Source organism: Pangasianodon hypophthalmus, chromosome 6 (genome assembly GCF_027358585.1).
Source record: "Pangasianodon hypophthalmus isolate fPanHyp1 chromosome 6, fPanHyp1.pri, whole genome shotgun sequence".
Taxonomy (NCBI): domain Eukaryota; kingdom Metazoa; phylum Chordata; class Actinopteri; order Siluriformes; family Pangasiidae; genus Pangasianodon; species Pangasianodon hypophthalmus.
Genome location: NC_069715.1, coordinates 9405811 through 9423356, shown reverse-complemented (window position 1 = coordinate 9423356; position 17546 = coordinate 9405811). Strand labels below are relative to the sequence as shown.

At 37.8% G+C, this 17546-nt stretch overlaps 1 protein-coding gene and 1 pseudogene across 1 annotated transcript; both read right to left on the bottom strand.

The window, feature by feature from the left end:
- Nucleotides 1-137: 137 nt before the first annotated feature.
- On the bottom strand, nt 138-5751 carry LOC113534705 (protein mono-ADP-ribosyltransferase PARP12-like; annotated as a pseudogene).
- A 1082-nt stretch (nt 5752-6833) lies between these two features.
- LOC113534814 (protein mono-ADP-ribosyltransferase PARP12) lies at nt 6834-16358 on the bottom strand. The gene is made up of 12 exons (XM_026927784.3): nt 15934-16358; nt 14120-14255; nt 13697-13973; nt 12384-12482; nt 12051-12183; nt 10484-10652; nt 10163-10283; nt 9965-10061; nt 8625-8709; nt 8190-8320; nt 7935-8086; nt 6834-7303 (listed from the first exon to the last, which is right to left on the bottom strand). The coding sequence occupies exons 1-12, from the start codon at nt 16239-16241 to the stop codon at nt 7050-7052; spliced, it is 1962 nt and encodes a 653-aa protein (XP_026783585.3). The 5' UTR covers nt 16242-16358; the 3' UTR covers nt 6834-7049.
- Between the last annotated feature and the right edge of the window lie 1188 nt (nt 16359-17546).

Below are 17546 nucleotides of genomic sequence, written 5' to 3'. Positions count from 1 at the left end.
CAAAAGGATTTAGGAAAAGGACTTCATGGTCACATTTTATAATGTTTAGAGTGACTTTAAAAGACCCTGATTATCAGCATTGGAGGACACTGATGTGTCTTGTAGGTATTTCCATCAGGTGCCAGTGTGTCAGCTCCTTAAGAGTATTCTATAATGTACTCAGGATAGATCTGGTACTTCTCAAAGATGACAAAAATACTAGGGTCAGTTTCCTTGTCCACACAGCTATCATAAAAACCTGGCTTGTTTTTTTTCTGTGGAGGTCGAACAAAACCGCTGACTCCTTTGGTAAATTCTCCAAAACGACAAGCACAACAAATATCATCTTAGTGCCGCCTTTGGATTTAGTGTATGTATTTGAGTACTTGGCATCTCTGACAAAATAACTTCCTGTTAAGCATCAGACAATACATATAAATGTAACTTGCATATTTGTGAAAAGAATTCTGTATTTTGTCACTGAATTTTTGTATAGTTGTTGGATATGGTGTATATGATGTTACCTTTCCCATAAGCTGTTCCGTTTTTACGGCAGACCCTCCAGTCAAAGTTCTGCTCACAGATAGGCTCTTTTAGAGATGGATCTGTGCCATGGAAGAGATAACGCTCATCTATATCTCCTCCTCCATTCCTCTCCATCATCTGTTCTTTCTGCCTGGAGAAAAAAATTGATCGCTTAAATGGATTAAACTGTAAATCTTTGAAGCAATTTCTACTGTTAGGGAAGTAACTGGTTTTTAGAAATGTCCATACCACTGAAAGACCTTCCACAGAGAAGGATTCTGCAATCTCTGGATGTTGTGAATTCTGCTAGAAGGCATCGTAGCATTAAAACGTGACTCCACCTTTCGGTACTCGTCTGTACCACTTCAAGTTCAAGTTCAAGTTCAAGTTCAAGTGGAGTTTATTGTCATTTCAGCCATATACAAGTACATAGTGAAACGAAACAACGTTTCTCCAGGACCAAGGTGCTACATAAGATGACACAGAACAACACAGAACTACAAGGGACTACATAATATATACATAAAGTGCACAAGTGCAACAAACAAGTGCAGACAGCACAAGACTGTACAAGACAGTACAATGACTACAGCGCCGACCATTACACAGTTCTGTTTAAAAGTGAACCTAGTGACAAATAGTGCAAAGAGTACAAGGGTACAATATAAGTTAACACTTATATTGTATAACACTTATAAGTAACACTTGAAAGTGTTATCAGCTGAAAGGAATATTTAAGCAAATCTTCAGTAATCCAGTAGTGACACAGTTCTTGTAATAAACTGAAAAATATATCTTAGCAAGTGAAAATATTTTGAATGTGGTAAATTTCTTAAAATAACATTATTATAAATCAAATAGAATATTATTCAGCCTGTTTTTCGATGCTTTTACACATTTCAAGCTTTAAATTTTCATTCTATAATTATTATTGTAATGGCAGATCATTTTGCTTAAAATTAAAAAATATATATATATCTGCCAATAGAACAAGACTATTTCAAGCTTTAAATTAGTAAAAAAAAAAAAAAAAAAGTCTAGAAATAGGATTAATAATCATAAATGTTGTTTATTGTAATAGGAAATACTAGATTAGTTTGATTATAATCAAGATATTTTCACTTTCTAAGATATAATTTTTTGCAGTCTACCAATTTTTCATAATCAAAGGCATTTTAATTATATTTCATCAGTCTTTAATTAAAGTTGAGTAAACTGTATACCTTGTAGGCGAACTGGGGAAGGGCTCCTTTTTCCCAGTAATCAGGGACATCTGTAGGGGACGAGCTGCAGCTCTGACTGGTGTGGGAATGTAGGAACACATTAAGGATAATATTGACATCCTTAAAAACACTGTATTACATTAAGATGATACCTTTTTAGCTTTCTCTGAACTTCTTCAGCAGAGACAAACCTAGGCCTCCTCCGAATGTGTCGTGTTGTCTTGTGCTTAATGTTTTGCTGATACATTTCTGCATTTGAAATATCTCAGTATGTAAATCCAAAATGGATGCATTTTAATTGAAAATATGCCAGTACATCTAGGATTTCGGACATACCTGGAAAGTTAAGAATATACTCATGACTCTCGGATCTGAATGGCAGTTTAGGGTCTTTGAGGTAAACCTCTTCCAGGCCTTACGCTTTGCATCCTCCTACATGACACATTTGACTTAACATCTGACTTGATTTTTAAGTACTTTTTCTACCGAAATGTTTTGATATCAGAAATGAGAAAGTAAGAAATTGCCTTACATGAAATACATGAATATATGGTGTTTAGAAAAGAAAAACAGACTTTAGTTATGCTGCTAGACACTAATGGACATACTGGTTACAGTTGCATAATGTCAACCTAATCTAGTCCTTATAAAAGAAATAACCAACCCCACAGCCATATTCAATCCATCTTTCCTTTTCATCCTTCCAGTACCAAAGCCAGTTAGTGGTCAGGATAAAGTGAGGAGGTTTGTTAACAGACGACGCTGTGGACAGACGACGAACCTGCATCCCAGCACATGTCATAGAGTTGAAGTTAACCTCTGTAAACCCCATACTAGGGCAAGAACACACTTGTTATTATGAGTAAGGATTTTGTACAATCATGCTATCATTTCAATAATTTAGGTTCAACAACTAGTGAGACACCGAGCCTCACGATGTGCACGCGCCTCCTTGGGTCTTACTAATACCTCTTGTCATTAGCTGGGTTACAGTAGGCCCTCTCAATATCCTCTCCATTTGGAACGTCTTTCCAGGTTCCACTCTTTAAATACTGCCATTTATAAGGCAGGTGATGATGTACACGGGCCCATTTCTCTAAAGAGGAAATACAAGATCAAAGAGGCATTAATTGTGTCAATCAAACAAAACACTCAGCTACAGGAGATTAAGTGAAAGCAGTAGCCCAGGTTTTGGTACTCAAAAACGAGGTGGCTCATCCATAGGAGCAGGTGGGGCAAAGCACAATCATATATATATCAGCTGTTCAAAAATGTTAAGTCCTTATTCACAACTCCATGCCTTTGAAATTCCATTGACATGCTAATTAACTCTTTTTTTCAGTGACCAATAGTGGTCACCTAGTGGTCAAAAATGGGAACTGCAACAAGCTCTAATAGAGGCCCACTGAGACAGGAATCACGCTGCACTATACATACTTGGTCTATGACAGTTTTCAGGGGAGGAGGAGCAGCGGACAGAATCATTTTGCCATGTCAGTGATTTTTATGCCAAATTGGGCTACTTTAAAAAATACTCCATGATCGCCAAGATCTTGTTTTATAGCAAATATTTTGAATTAAAACTAATACATTTCTGCAAAGGCAAAATACATCCAGTGTTTGATGGTGACCTTGTTTCCTACACAACGGCTGAGAAAAAAGAAGAACACGTGTCTCCCTTTTCAATTGTTGCCTTACATTTACAAAATTTGTGCAAATATGGGAGAACTTGTCCTTATTTTTATATGCACTAGCTACTATGGCAGATTTCATCAGAGTCTGCCTCACACACTGCTTTGCTGTCTGGCTGCTTGGTGCTCAGTGCTGGTTTAACTGCATTCAGGCAACAGAGGGCATGGCAAGATTAGAAGAGAACATTCACTATGAGAAATTTGTGTGTGTGTCACTTTTTACTTGTTTCTACTCTCTGAGCTGGTTTCCCTTTGTAACAGGAAATGAGCAAGCTGTTCTTGTAGGTTTTAAAGAACTTATTAACTTCATCTTTGCCAAGTCCATGGGATCAAGACCAAAGAATAACAACAGAAGGGACAATAGGGTGGGATTCATCAAATTAATGATGGCTAAGGATCTTCATGCTGTTTGTATCAAACATATGAAACCGTTTGCATGCAGGTCCAAATTTACAGTTATCCTGCAGGAAGTGCTGGCAGACATGCAGATTGGTGCAGGACGTTGGATACTTACAGCTGCCATGTTCTCCATTTCCTTTATTGTAGTGAGGGCATACCTAAATGATGTTAAATTACAAAAGTTAAAAACTCAGAGTAGTTGCTTGGGATGCAGAAACCTTTTTATAATTTATAAACATTATGAACACAAAGTGGTGCATAATACACTCAACCTCAGGCAGCAGTGATGGGTCATTCTGTAGCAGGAGTTGAAATAATTCTTTTTCCTTAAGACTTTCCTTAAGAAGTTGACTTTCATTTGTTCATAGATGAAACTGAAACTGGTCTAGGTATCTGTCATCCTGATGGTGCGGTATAACCAGTATTCAGCCACTCTCAGATAAATCAACAATTTGCAACACAGTCTCACAAAAAAAAAAAAAAAAAATTACATACACTCACCGAACACTTTATTGGGAACACCAACCCATTCATGCAATTACCAACACCAACTCATTCATGCAATTGCCAGCAATGTGATGCATAAAATAATGCAGATACGGGCCAGCAGCTTCAGGTAATGTTCACATCAACCATTAGAATGGGGAAAAAAGGTGGTCTCAGTGACTTTGGCCGTGGCATGATTGTTGGTGCCAGATGGGCTGGTTTGAGTATTTCTATAACTTCTGATCTCCTGGGATTTTCATGCACAACAGTCTCTAGAGTTTACTCAGAAGGGTGCAATAAACAAGTAAACTTCCAGTGTGTGACAGTTCTGTGGATGGAAAAGTCTGTTGATGAGAGCGATCAACAGAGAATGGCCAGAATAATTCGAGCTGACAGAAAGGCTACAGTAACTCAGATAACCACTCTGTACAATTGTGGTGACCAGAAAAGCATCTCAGAATGCCCAACATGTCAAACCTTGAGGAAGATGGGCTACAACAGCAGAAGACCACGTCGGGTTCCAGTTTTGTCAGCCAAGAACTGAAAGCTGAGGCTGCAGTGGGTGTAGGCTCACCAAAACTGGACAGTTGAAGACTGGAATCATCAAGAAAACATGGTCTGATGCCTGGTCTGATGAATCTTGATTTCTGCTGAGGCACACAGATGGTAGGGTCAGAATTTGGCCAAAAGCATGAATCCATGGACCCAACCTGCTTTGTGTCAACAGTCCAGGCTGGTGGAGGTGGTGTAATGGTGTGGGGAATGTTTTCTTGGCACACTTTGGACCCGTTAATATCAGTCATCACTTGCCACAGCTTACCCATCTTCTAATGGCTACTTCCAGCATGATAATGCACCATGTCACAAAGCAAAAGTCATAAACTGGTTAAACTGGTTTACATGCACATGACAATGAGTTCAGTGTTCTTCAGTGGCCTTCCAGTCACGGGATCTGAATCCAACAGAACACTTTTGGGATGTGATAGAACGGGAGATTCATAGCATGAATCCATCTGAAGTGATGATCATGAGTCCACCTGAAAAATCTGCAGGAATTGCGTGATGCAATCATGTCAACATAGACCAGAATCTTAAAGGAATGTTTCCAACATCTTGTGGAATCCATGCCATGAAGAATTGAGGCTGTTTTAAGAGCAAGGGAAACCCTACCCAGTATTAGTATAGTGTTTCTAATAAAGTGCTCAATGATTGTGTAGCTTACACTATATGGGCAGGAGTTTTTTTTTTTTTTTTTTTTAATTATAATATCACCAGAAGGTGGTCTTGTAGCACAAATCGTCCTCATATTTTGAGTGTAGTTGTTCCAGCAGTCGCAAGTGGTGACTGTTTCTGACAGGAATGATTTGTGCATCCAGGAAAACACACACACAAAAACATTTTGGTTCTGTAAATTTGCATTTTTTCTTACTTTGTCTTACTTCTGTCATCTTTGCCTAACATATAGTCTTATCTGCAACCTCCATCTTTGTAGCTGCCTCAGTGTAGCACATACTGTGCACAATGTAGGAGTAAATTGCACTTTCAAAATGAAATACAGCATCATGTAACTAATATAACATAGTCGCTAACACACCTAAAGACCCACCTATCAAATATTATGTAATTAAAAATCTCCACCTTATGTTAGCTACCTCATCTAATGTTAGCTACCTCAAACTACAGCCATCTAGTGAACTTACAAGTTGGTATTTCACTAAATAGTTAAGTTAAATCCTGATGTTAGTTGGCTAGTTAATGTTAGCTAAGTTACTTCATGGTTACTGTTAGCTAGCTAAAGTGGTTAGCTAGCTAAGAATAGCTAAATTAGCTAGTGATTAATGTTAGCTGGCTACCAATAGCTAAGTTAACTAGCGGTAAATTCAGAAATAAAACACAATGGGCCATGCTGTTATAGGAAAATAATCAATGACAGGGTTGTATATTAACGCATGAAGACTACAGTACAAGCTGCTTCTTGCTGTTGCCGAACTCTTGATGTAGCGAAATTGCATAGAACATGAATGTTTGTGTGTTGCTTTCTAACACATTAAGAGAAGGCAGTAACTGACACAGTAACAATTTCAAGGGTAAAAATGTATTCATGATGCTTAGTGAATCTCTAAATAAGTTCATAAAAACTTCATAACTCAGTTCTATGGTACATTAAGTGTTCTGAATACCATCTTTCTCTATTTGTCTCATTAACATTTGAGTACAATGTCTTGTTGGTAAATGTGGAAAATTCATGAGCTGACAATAAATACCTAACCAACCCAGAGCCTCATGATCAGGTTATTATAACACATTAATCTTAAAGTTAAAATGATTCTATGAAAAACTAGAAATGCTTTCAGCAATTTAGCCTGGACTGGTAGCCTGACATATTGTCTGTAAGCAGAAAAAACTGATGGAAAGAGGTGCACTCCTAGTTATAAGACAGTTATAGCATGGTCATAAGAAAGGTGTTGAAAATGTATCAGAAGGGAGATGCATTGGTAGACACTTGATTAAACAAACAATAGAAATAAGAAATATTTAAGAGTACATTTTGATTTATAACCAGTTTAAATAATTACACTGTAGCAATAAGTGACCTCACTAGACAAGAAAAAGTGCCGTATTAAGCTACCATTAAGCTTTTTGTTCATAAACGTTCATAGCAGTAAAACTCTAAAAACAAAGTAGTTATGATGTTGTGAATTAAAAACCACATTCATCACAGTCCACGCACATACGTATCTAGATCTTAAGAGTATTCTATGATGTACTCAGGATAGATCTGATACTTCTCAAAGATGACAAATATAGCTGGGTTGCTTGCATTGTCCACACAGCTATCATAAAACCCTTCCTTCTGTGTCTTCTGGGGAGGTCGGAGAAAACTGCTGGATCCTTTGGTAAATTCTCCAACAAGGACAAGTGCAACAAACATCATCTTAGTGCCGCCTTTGGATTTAGCGTATGTATCTGAGTACTTGGCATCTCTGGCAAAGTAACTTCCTATACAGAAGAATAAAAACAAATATATTACAGTATGATGGGGAAGACACTTTGTAAGAAATAAATCCATTTTTCAAAGGAACATTTAAATGTGCTTTTTAAATTTATAATGTTTTATTTATAAAAGAATTTATTCGTTTGTAGCCACACACATTTAATGTTTAGGAACATCCCTGAAACAAGTTAGTTCTTGTTATCAGTTACATTATAGCAGTTATAAACAGTCGTTAATAAGAATATAATGCAGATTGTTACTAAGAAAACTTAAAATTACAACTCCTCCATCCTTAGACCTTCCCTTGGCAGACAACATAAAGCTTTACATAAATCATAAATCTATTAAAGTTAAATAAACAAAATGCTTCTTCTTCTCAATGTTAAAACATAATTTTATAATATTATTAAGCTTAGATTATGTGTATTATACATATTCCTGTCAATTAGCTTTTACTATAGAAATGATGATGCATTAGAACATATACATTAATATCAACTTGTGATATTATGAGCTGCTGTTATAGAAAAATAATCAACATCTGACCAATCAGAATTGAGAAATGAACACCACTGTAGTATAAAAAATGATACAGCTGAGTTTTGATTTAGATTAATCATTAAAACTGTAAGCTACCTTTGCCATAAAGTGATCCATGGACACCGCAAACCCTCCAGTCAAAGTTCTGCTCACAGATGGCCTCTATTAGAGACTTATCTGTGCCATGGAAGAGGTAACGCTCATCTATATCTCCCCCTCCATTCCTCTCCTTCATCTGTTCTTTTTGCCTGGAAAAAAATAATTCAAATAGTTAAAACTAATGCCCAGTAGGTGGGTTCTGTAACTTCACTGTGTCAGCGATAATAGCGTCATGGGTAAAAATGCACGCACCACTGAAAAACTCTCCAGAGCGAAGGATTTTGCACTCTCTTGATGCTGTGGATGGTGCTTGAGGACATCGTCCGTTTGAACAGTAAGGTTACTGTTTTATAATCAGGTGCAGAACTTGACAGAAGAACAATCTGAAGGGATACACTTTGTTAATCAACATTCTGTTTAATATAGTGAAAATAGCTTTCTAATCACTGGTGAGGCACTATTTAAAAAAGCCACAGTACTAAATTTTCTCTGTAACTAACAGAGATGTTAGAGCTGGTTCTTTAGTGAGTATTGGTGTGTATTCACTGTTTTACGAGTGAATGTTTATACCAACAGAATTAATGTAATACAGGCACAAGACACTTTCTAAATTTGAAGCCGATCTATAAATTTCTGTACACTCTGAATGTGTTTCATTTATGCGCAGTGTATGAGTGAGTTGTGTACCGAGTAGGAGAAGCTAGGCAGAGCTGCTTTATCCCAGTGACCAGGAACATCCACAGAGGAGGAGCTGGTGGTTTCTGGAGCATCACTAATGATTAAGTATTATCCATTAGGATCATACTGTAGTAATAATTACTGTGTAACAGTATTAACTATGCAATGCAAATCATTCACCTTAATACATGCAGTGCCAGTTACTGAACACCATACAGTATATTTTTGTTTAAATGACCCCATTTTAAATATTCTATAATTTAAAAATCTAACCAAGAAATCAAATTATAGTGAATTGAGAAATGTTAGAAAAGACTTTATTAGAACAATCAAAATCTAATCTAGTTAGAAAAAGCCACTTTTTCACTCTAATTAGGCACTCTTTTACCTTCAATAACTTTTGAGTGGCAGTCTATGTGTAGTGTAAAGTCCAGCAAGGTCTAAATTCAAGTTTTAAAAAGATTTCTTGCTTACAGACTCCCAAATTAATTATAAACATTATCATCTGAAATAATATTTCTCAGTGCAAGTGGATTCAAAGGCAGACAGACTTCTTAAAATATTTTTTTTCTAAATTAAACGTATTTCTATCCGAGTTCAGTGTCATAGGCTACATATTAAACTGCTAAACTGTAAAAATGTAAAGGTCGACATTTAATGTCTTTTAAAGCTACGCATCAAAATTCCACATGCAAACTTACATTCATTTAATTGTGTCAGAGGATTGACATTGCAGGTTAAATATTGTAGGTAAAAATTTCACTTTAAGTTCAGGTTTGGCAAACTTAAAAAAAAAATTCACACCATAAACCAGTAGCCAACCTGTGGTTGTTCGTGTAGTGTAAAATCTAAAATGGAGGAAGTTTTTATCATTAGCACAATGTCTAAGTCTTGTCTTGGTAGTTTGCAAATTCTAAGGATTGAGTTTGGAGTAGATGGTCTAACTGGTTGGTTTTATATACTCTGAGCTGTCTAGCTAGCTAGCTTGCTAACAACCATCTTTCAACACTGTAGCTAGTTACCCAACTTGCAATGTATGCAAACTTCAGGATACTGAAGACAAAAAAAAAAAAATATATATATATATATATATATATATATATATATATATATATGTGTGTGTGTGTATGTGTATGTTATATTTCTATTTTATAGCCAATCTCATACCTGAGGCTAGTTCTTGTTTGGGATCATCAATATTTGTTTGAATCCAGTACCATGGTGGGCTATTTTCTGTACTCATGAAACCCATTTTGCACCATAAAAAAAATGGCACTGACAATTATGACATTATATGACATATGCTAATTCAAATGCATCAAATCACATGGTTTATATAAAGACTGTACCTTTTTGATTTTCCCTTAACATCTTGAGCAGAAACAAATCGTGGCCTCCGCCGAACAGCTCGTTTTGTTTTGTACCTTAGGTTTTGTTGATACATATCTGAAAATTAAAAATTTTATATGAGTGAACACTATGAAAATACAATTTGTTTTAAAAAACATATTAATTTTTTTTATGTACAGGTCCTGAAAGATAACTACCTTTTATGTTGAGGACATAATTATTCCCACCCAGGCTGAATGGAATTTCAGTTTCAATTTCAGAGAGGTACACATTCTCTAAAGCTTTTGAGGTGATTGATGCCAAACCTTTTTCATCTTCCTACACAAAATATTTTTAACATTATCTGGTGTAACAATAATTACTAAGTTACTAAACAGCCCTGATGTACATTAAATGAAACTCTGGGTATTTATTAAATGTGCAACAATTATATATAGTTATATAAATATATTTTGTAGTTATCTAAATTAATATTTAAAATTTATAGTATTAAATAATCGTTAATGAACTTTACTAACCCCCTGGCCATATTTAATCCATTGCCCTTGATCGTTCTTCCAGTACCAAAGCCACTCAGTGGTCAGGATGAAGTGAGGAGGTTTGGTAACGGAGGACGCTGTGGATAGACGACGAACTGCTCTCCCTCCACACATCATTAAAGTGAAGTCCACAGGAAGAGGCCCAAAGCTGCAGTCCAAAAACACAGTATGGTCATATTGTCATCATGAGTTCCCTCTATAGTGAAAACAAATTTTTAAATCAAGCTCTAAGAAGCAACCTGGCTCATGTTTTAGTATTAGCTGATTAGCATATTAATGACTCCTGTATCTCAGCAATGATCTGTGGTAATCATCGCTTTCTGGTCTGTGGCAGGAAATGCCCCATTTGTTCTTACCCTCCCTTGATCTTGAAAGGTCCACAAAGTGCTCACATATCTGGCATTTCAACATACTGTATATTTCATTAGAGCTGTACTATATGGCCAAAAGTATGTGGACAGCTGACTATCACAACCATATGTGGGTCTTCGCCAAACTGTTGCCACAAAGTTGAAAGCACACAATTGTCTACAATGTCTTTGTATTCTGAGCATTAAGATTTCTCTTCACTGAAATTAAGAGACCCAAACCTGTTAGACCATGACAATGTCCCTGTGCATAAAGTGAGGTCCATGAACACATGGTTTGCCAATGTTGGAGTGGATGAACTCGAGTGGTCTGTACAGATCACTGACCTCAACCCCGGATGAAATGGAACACTGACTTGGAGCCAGGCCTCCGCAACCAACATCACTGCCTGACCTCACTAATGCTCTTGTGGCTAAATGAACACAAATCCCCACAGCCACACTCCAAAATGTAGTGCAAAGCCTTCCCAAAAGAGTGGAGGCTGGTATAGCTGCAAGGGAGGGGACCAATTTTGGAATTGCATGTTCAAAAAGCACACATGGGTATGACTGTCAGGTGTCCGCATACTTTTGGCCATATAATGTATATTTAAAGGCCCCAACCACAGAACTTGGTGCATTCATTTTGTTGTGGGCTCCCCTGCATGCAGTAATAATAAATACCAGCTTCAGATTTCTTTAAAAAAAAATGGAGGAAACCCATATGGACTTGGGGAGAACATGCACCAAACCCCACACAGACAGTAACCTGAGAAGCTGTGAAGCGCCATCGTGCCACCCCTGAATTTGATTGCTTTGTAAAACTATGGTGTCGATATAAATCTGCAACCCAGTGAGTGGCAGTTACTATTAGCTTTCTGCTACTACAAACAGAGAAACAATTCCGGCCAGGGACATCAATGGTCTGCACTATTTCTAGCTCTACCTGCATGTTCTGGCTCAGCTCAGGTGACACAGTGGTACCTTACGAGATGGGAGGATAATGGTTCACTTGCTGAGCTGTGCTATGCTGCACCACCTAGTGGAAAAGTGCTATTACTGACTTCGAAAGAAGACCAGTAACATATTTTCAGGTGAAAGGAGGATACCAGATTATGTCATTAAAAGGAACAAACAAAGGCACACCTACTAGCCACCATGCAGATGTGACGTGTAGCACATATGGTTATGTGAAATACCTTGTGTCATTAGCTGGATTACAGTAGGCCCTCTCAACATCCTCTTCATTGGGAAAGTGTTTCCATGTCACTCCATCTTTATCCAGAATCTCCCATTTATAAGGTAGATCATAATGAACACGGACACATTTCTCTAATGGAGAGATCAAGACATTGGTCCCATGATCATTAAAAACAAGGTTAGTTTACTTGGCGGTTATCTGATTTCTAGATTATGGTCAATTTTCTATGAGGTATAAAAATTAAAAGAGTAATCTGACCTGCACCTATGATGAATTTGTAACTGAAAGCCTGAGCATGAAGTCATATTTTGAATTTTGAGACACTTAGTACCTTTGAAACTGCATCCCTTGCGCACGAAGAAGAGGCAGATTTCATTGCGGTCTGCCTCACTCACTGAGCTGTTGGAATGCTGCCTTTTCACTTGTTTGTCTAGCGAAGAAGAGACACTGTTAGAAATTAGGGTGTGAAAATGCTGTTTTGTATTGCTGTACTCTGCGAGTGACCTTGTACTCTGTACATCTGCTCATTAGCTTCCACTCCTGTGAGACTAACTTAGGATAAACTAAGATAAGTATTAGTCACATGGTAAAATACTGCATGTGCCTGGCATGAGAGAGTATAAAATGTACTTTGTGGGTGAATCTTTGCTATAGTGTGTTTTTCTATGATTGTAATGAATAACATCTGATCATTTAGTGCAGTAAACTACTGTATACCATAGTGCTGTTTAGGTCACGATTCTTATTCGTCAGAAGGTGTTGATTAATTTTCTGTAACAACAACTATGACAATAGTGCTGGTGGAAAGGCTAATCGCACATTTGTGTTAATACGCTTATTTTATTACATTATTGTTTCTATATTAAAAACTCATTCACAGGGATTTGTATGGCATACACTCCACAAAGTAAAAGAATAATAATAAACAGATTTTAAAATGTGTTTTTTAACAAAGAAAAATGCCCAATTGTTGATATGATGATAAGTTTTCTATAAAGAGACATTTATTTAACATTTATGTCAGCACTTTATAACAGTCAGTAATAAACAGTCCACTACAGGAAAGTTTTCAGGACAGAAGGTTTGCCGGTTTCTTGGTAATGTGACAAGTTGTGTTTTTTCATGTTACTAACTTCCAGAGAGAGACTTATGTGGGCATGACTGTTTATAGTTGCTGTAACATATGTACGTGATAACAGGAGCTAACTTGCTGGGTGGATGTTCCTCAGATCTATACTATAAACCATAAATGGTACGTGTCAATCATTAATAAATTTAAAATTTTAATTGCTGGTAAATTGCTGTGGTATAAGAGGAATTCAAACACGTTGGGACATGCTGTTATTGGAAATAAATAGGGTGGTAATGGCATCATCCTATTCTAACAATGATTATTTTCCTATAACAGCATGTCTGTTACATTGTATTTCTTACATAACCAAAAGTGAACCACCAAAATTTATGGATATTTGGGCCAAAGTCAACAGCATACAATATAGGAAAGAAGAAGCTATTCGTTTTGCATTTCTTTGTTACTGTTATTGTGTGACAAACCCAGCATAAATCATTTTAAAAACCTAATCAAAAACATGATAATAATGATAAACAATGGCCATGATAAAATCACATCAAAGATTGCCAAACCTTTCTCTGCTCCTTTGGAGATAGACTTGTCAGTTTGATTGGTGAGAAGAAACTTATTCTTGTATGTTTTCTGAAGGGTGCGAATATTTTCTTGACTGAAACCTCTGCCATTCAGAATTTTCATGGCGGTTGCATCAAAATTATGAGCTCGCTTGCAGGCAGCTCCAAATTTGCAGTCATCCTGTAGGAAGTGCTGGCACACGTGCAGGTTGGTGCAGGAAGTCTGATACTTACAGCTTCCGTGTTCTCCATTCCCCTTATTATAGTGGGAACAAATCTGAAAAAAACAAAAAAAACAAAAAAAAACAGCATACGATCATAAGCGTCAGTGAAACTGACAAGTGTATGCAAAGTTACACTGTGTTACGGTGGTGTTGAATTTTTCTCTGTAAAATTAATGAGCTACATCCAAGCTAATCTAACCTCTGGAACAAGAGAAGGATCATTCAGGAGCAGAAGTTGAAACAACTGTGTTTCTTCAAGGAATTGAAGATTCTTGTTTTTCAGGAGAACAGAATTGTGTGCAGATTTCAAATCATGGGAGTTTTTGCATTTATTCCTGGGGTCGAGAGAAAAGAGATTATGTTCGTCGACCATCGGAGATAGGGCTAGGATAAACATACATTGTAGGAATTACAAATGCTCCCTGAATTAATACAATAAAATAAAAAAGAAAAAGAAAAAAAGACACAGTTGATAAATTTATAGATATCCACATTTTATAATTAGATAATTCAATTAAATAATTCTGGGCATGAGCTGAGGCTGTGCTCATAGATATAGCCCAGAGATATATAATACTTGATTTTGCTATCATCATTGACGGAAGGCCTTCATGTGGTGTCTGAAAGTAGAGCGGTCTGAGTACAACCAATAAACAGGTTTTATTTCTTCTCTGACTTCTCTGATTGCATTGTCAGCATTGTCATTAAGCCCATATCTTTTAGATACAACCAAAATAATTTAAAACTCATAAGAAATTTTCTGACTTCATATAAAGGCAATAAACCAAATCACAGGTTTCTGTCCTCCCACCCAAACGGAAATTCATCTGTCAGCTGGTGCAAATTTAACATGGCCAGTATTTCACAATGCTGTTAAAACTTTCATCATTACCTACCAGAAATGTATACAGGATACAGCCCATTTCCTTCCTGCACTTTCCTTCAGATTCAGTACCTTACTTTTTGCTTGAATTTTTTTTTTGGCCCAGCATTGGCCTAATTGAAGCACTAAGCCACAATTACTCAATGGTCCAACTTAATGTATAAAGTTCTACAATACAACAATATAACAGAACTGAACTGACACCTACACTCACCATCCAATTTAATAGGAACACCTGTATACCTACTCATTCATGCAGTTATCCAATCAACCAATCATGTGGCAGCAGCACAGTGCAGGTCAAAAGCTTCAGTTAATGTTCACATCAAACATCAGAATGGGGAAAAAACATCCTGTGAGCGGAGGGTCTGCAGACTGAAACACCTTGTATGTGAGAGACATCAGAGGAGAATGACCAGAAAGGTCTGAGCTGACAATAAGTCTATAGTAACTCAAATAAACACTCTTTACAACTGTGGTGAGCAGAAAAGCACCTCAGAATGCACAACACATCAAACCTTGAGGTGTAGCAACTACAACAGCAGAAGATCACATTGGATTCCACTCCTGTCAGCCAGGAACAGGAATCTGAGGCTATCATGGGCGCAGGCTCATCAAAACTGAAGAGTTAAAGACTGGAAAAAGACCAATTTTTTTTTTTTTTTTTTTTTTTTAATTAACAACACGATGAGCCTGTGCCCTTTACGGTTGTAAAGAGTGATCTGTATGTGTTACTATATCCTTCCTGGCAGCATGAACCAATCTGGCCATTTTCCTCTGACCTCTCAACAAGGTGCTTCCACCCACAAAACTGTCGCTCACACAATATTTTTGGTTTTTTTCACCATTCTGTTTAAACTCTACAGACTGTTGTGTGTTAAAATCCCAGGAGATCATCAGTTTCTGAAATACTTAAACCAGCCCATCTGGCACCAACGGTGTTCCTATTAAAGTGGACGGTAAGTGTATAGTGCTGAATCAGCTGTTAGTGTTGATCACCTGCAGTGTTTATGTTAGTCAGCTGGACACAAATGAACACAGTAAGTGTGCATTCCTCACTCTGAGTGTTAATTCAGGACTAAGGACTTCGCTGAATGATAAAAGACTATCAGGTGTAAACAAACTTTTACCCGAATCTGCACTTCCCGCACACTAGATAGCGGCACAAGTGCAGCTCCTCGCAGCGCGCGCACTTCGCCGGGTCTTTACACACTCGCAGCGGCGTTGTCGCAATGATCAAAGCGCCGGGACTGAGCGCGTGCTCGGCCGAGTCCTCATCAACAACACGGAAGCTCGCGCTGTCCAGCAGCGCGCGCCGCAGAAGCCGCTCATCCACCGTGAAACTCTGCCGCAATATACTGTCCAGCTGCTGGAACTCCAAACAGCACTGGTTATTACAAAGCAGCCCCAGGATATGGTTAGATACCAGAGTCGCCATTTTCTCACCCAGTCGTCGTCATGAACCTCCTTCCTTGATTGGTTTAGTCTCTGTTTGAAGAAAACGAAAGTGAGACTGTCGCTGTTGTTCTGGTGCTTGCTGGAGGAAGGCTTCTCAAGAGCACTATCTCAAATGGTCTCATCCAGTTTCTGTAGAAGTGCACTACTTTCACCCTATGTAGTGCACTATTTACTACCACAGTCTGTTTCTGTTACGGTGGTGAGTTATTATTATTATTATTATTATTATTATTATTATTAATTTACTTGTCACGGTAACACTTTATTTTAAGGAACACATATAAGGGGTTAAAGGTCTTGTTACTTATTTAATTAATAAAGCTCAATTCATGACCTAAATGTATAGCGTGGACAAGTAAGACTAGTAAGTTTTTTAGATCTTTTTTTTTTTTTTTTTTTTTAATAAAAATTTAGGTTATTAATTCATGCACAATAGTTTGTGTTTATTGTTCATCATCACAAGTGATACTGCAATTATCAATCTTTTGCACATATCAAGTCACCAGTTATGTAGCAATACAGGTAGGCCTATTATACATAGTGAGTAAATCTGCTTCAAGACCAAATCTTGAAGTCTTGGGTGACCAAGGCTCAGTGATGCGCGTGTGGAGCGAAGGCTAGCCCGTCTGATCCGATCCCACAGAAGAGCTACTGTAGCACAAATTGCTGAAAAAGTTAATGCTGGCTATGACAGAAAGGTGTCAGAACACACAGCGCATCGCAGCTTGCTGCATATGGGGCTGTGTAGCCACAGACCGGTCAGAGTGCTCATGCTGACCTCTGTCCACCGCCGAAACGCCTACAATGAGCTCGAGAGCATCAGAACTGTATGCAGCACGGGCACCATGGAGCAAAGGAAGAAGGTGGCCTGGTCTGATGAGTCACGTTCTCTTTTACATCATGTGGCTGGCCAGGTGAATGTGCGTCGCTTACCTGGGGAAGAGATGGCACGAAGGATGCACTATGAGAAGAAGGCAAGCCGGTGGAGGCAGTGTGATGCTCTGGGCAATGTTCTGCTGGGAAACCTTGGGTCCTGGCAATCATGTGGATGCTAGTTTGACATGTACCACCTACCTAAACATTGTTGCAGACCAAGCACAAGCCTTCATGGCAACAGTATTCCCTAATGGCAGTGGCCTCCTTCAGCAGGATAATGCACCCTGCCACACTGCAAAAATTGTTCAGGAATGGTTTGACGGACATGACAAAGAGTTCACGGTGTTGACTTGGCCTTCAAATTCCCCAGATCTCAATCCGATCAAGCATCTGTGGGATGTGATGGACA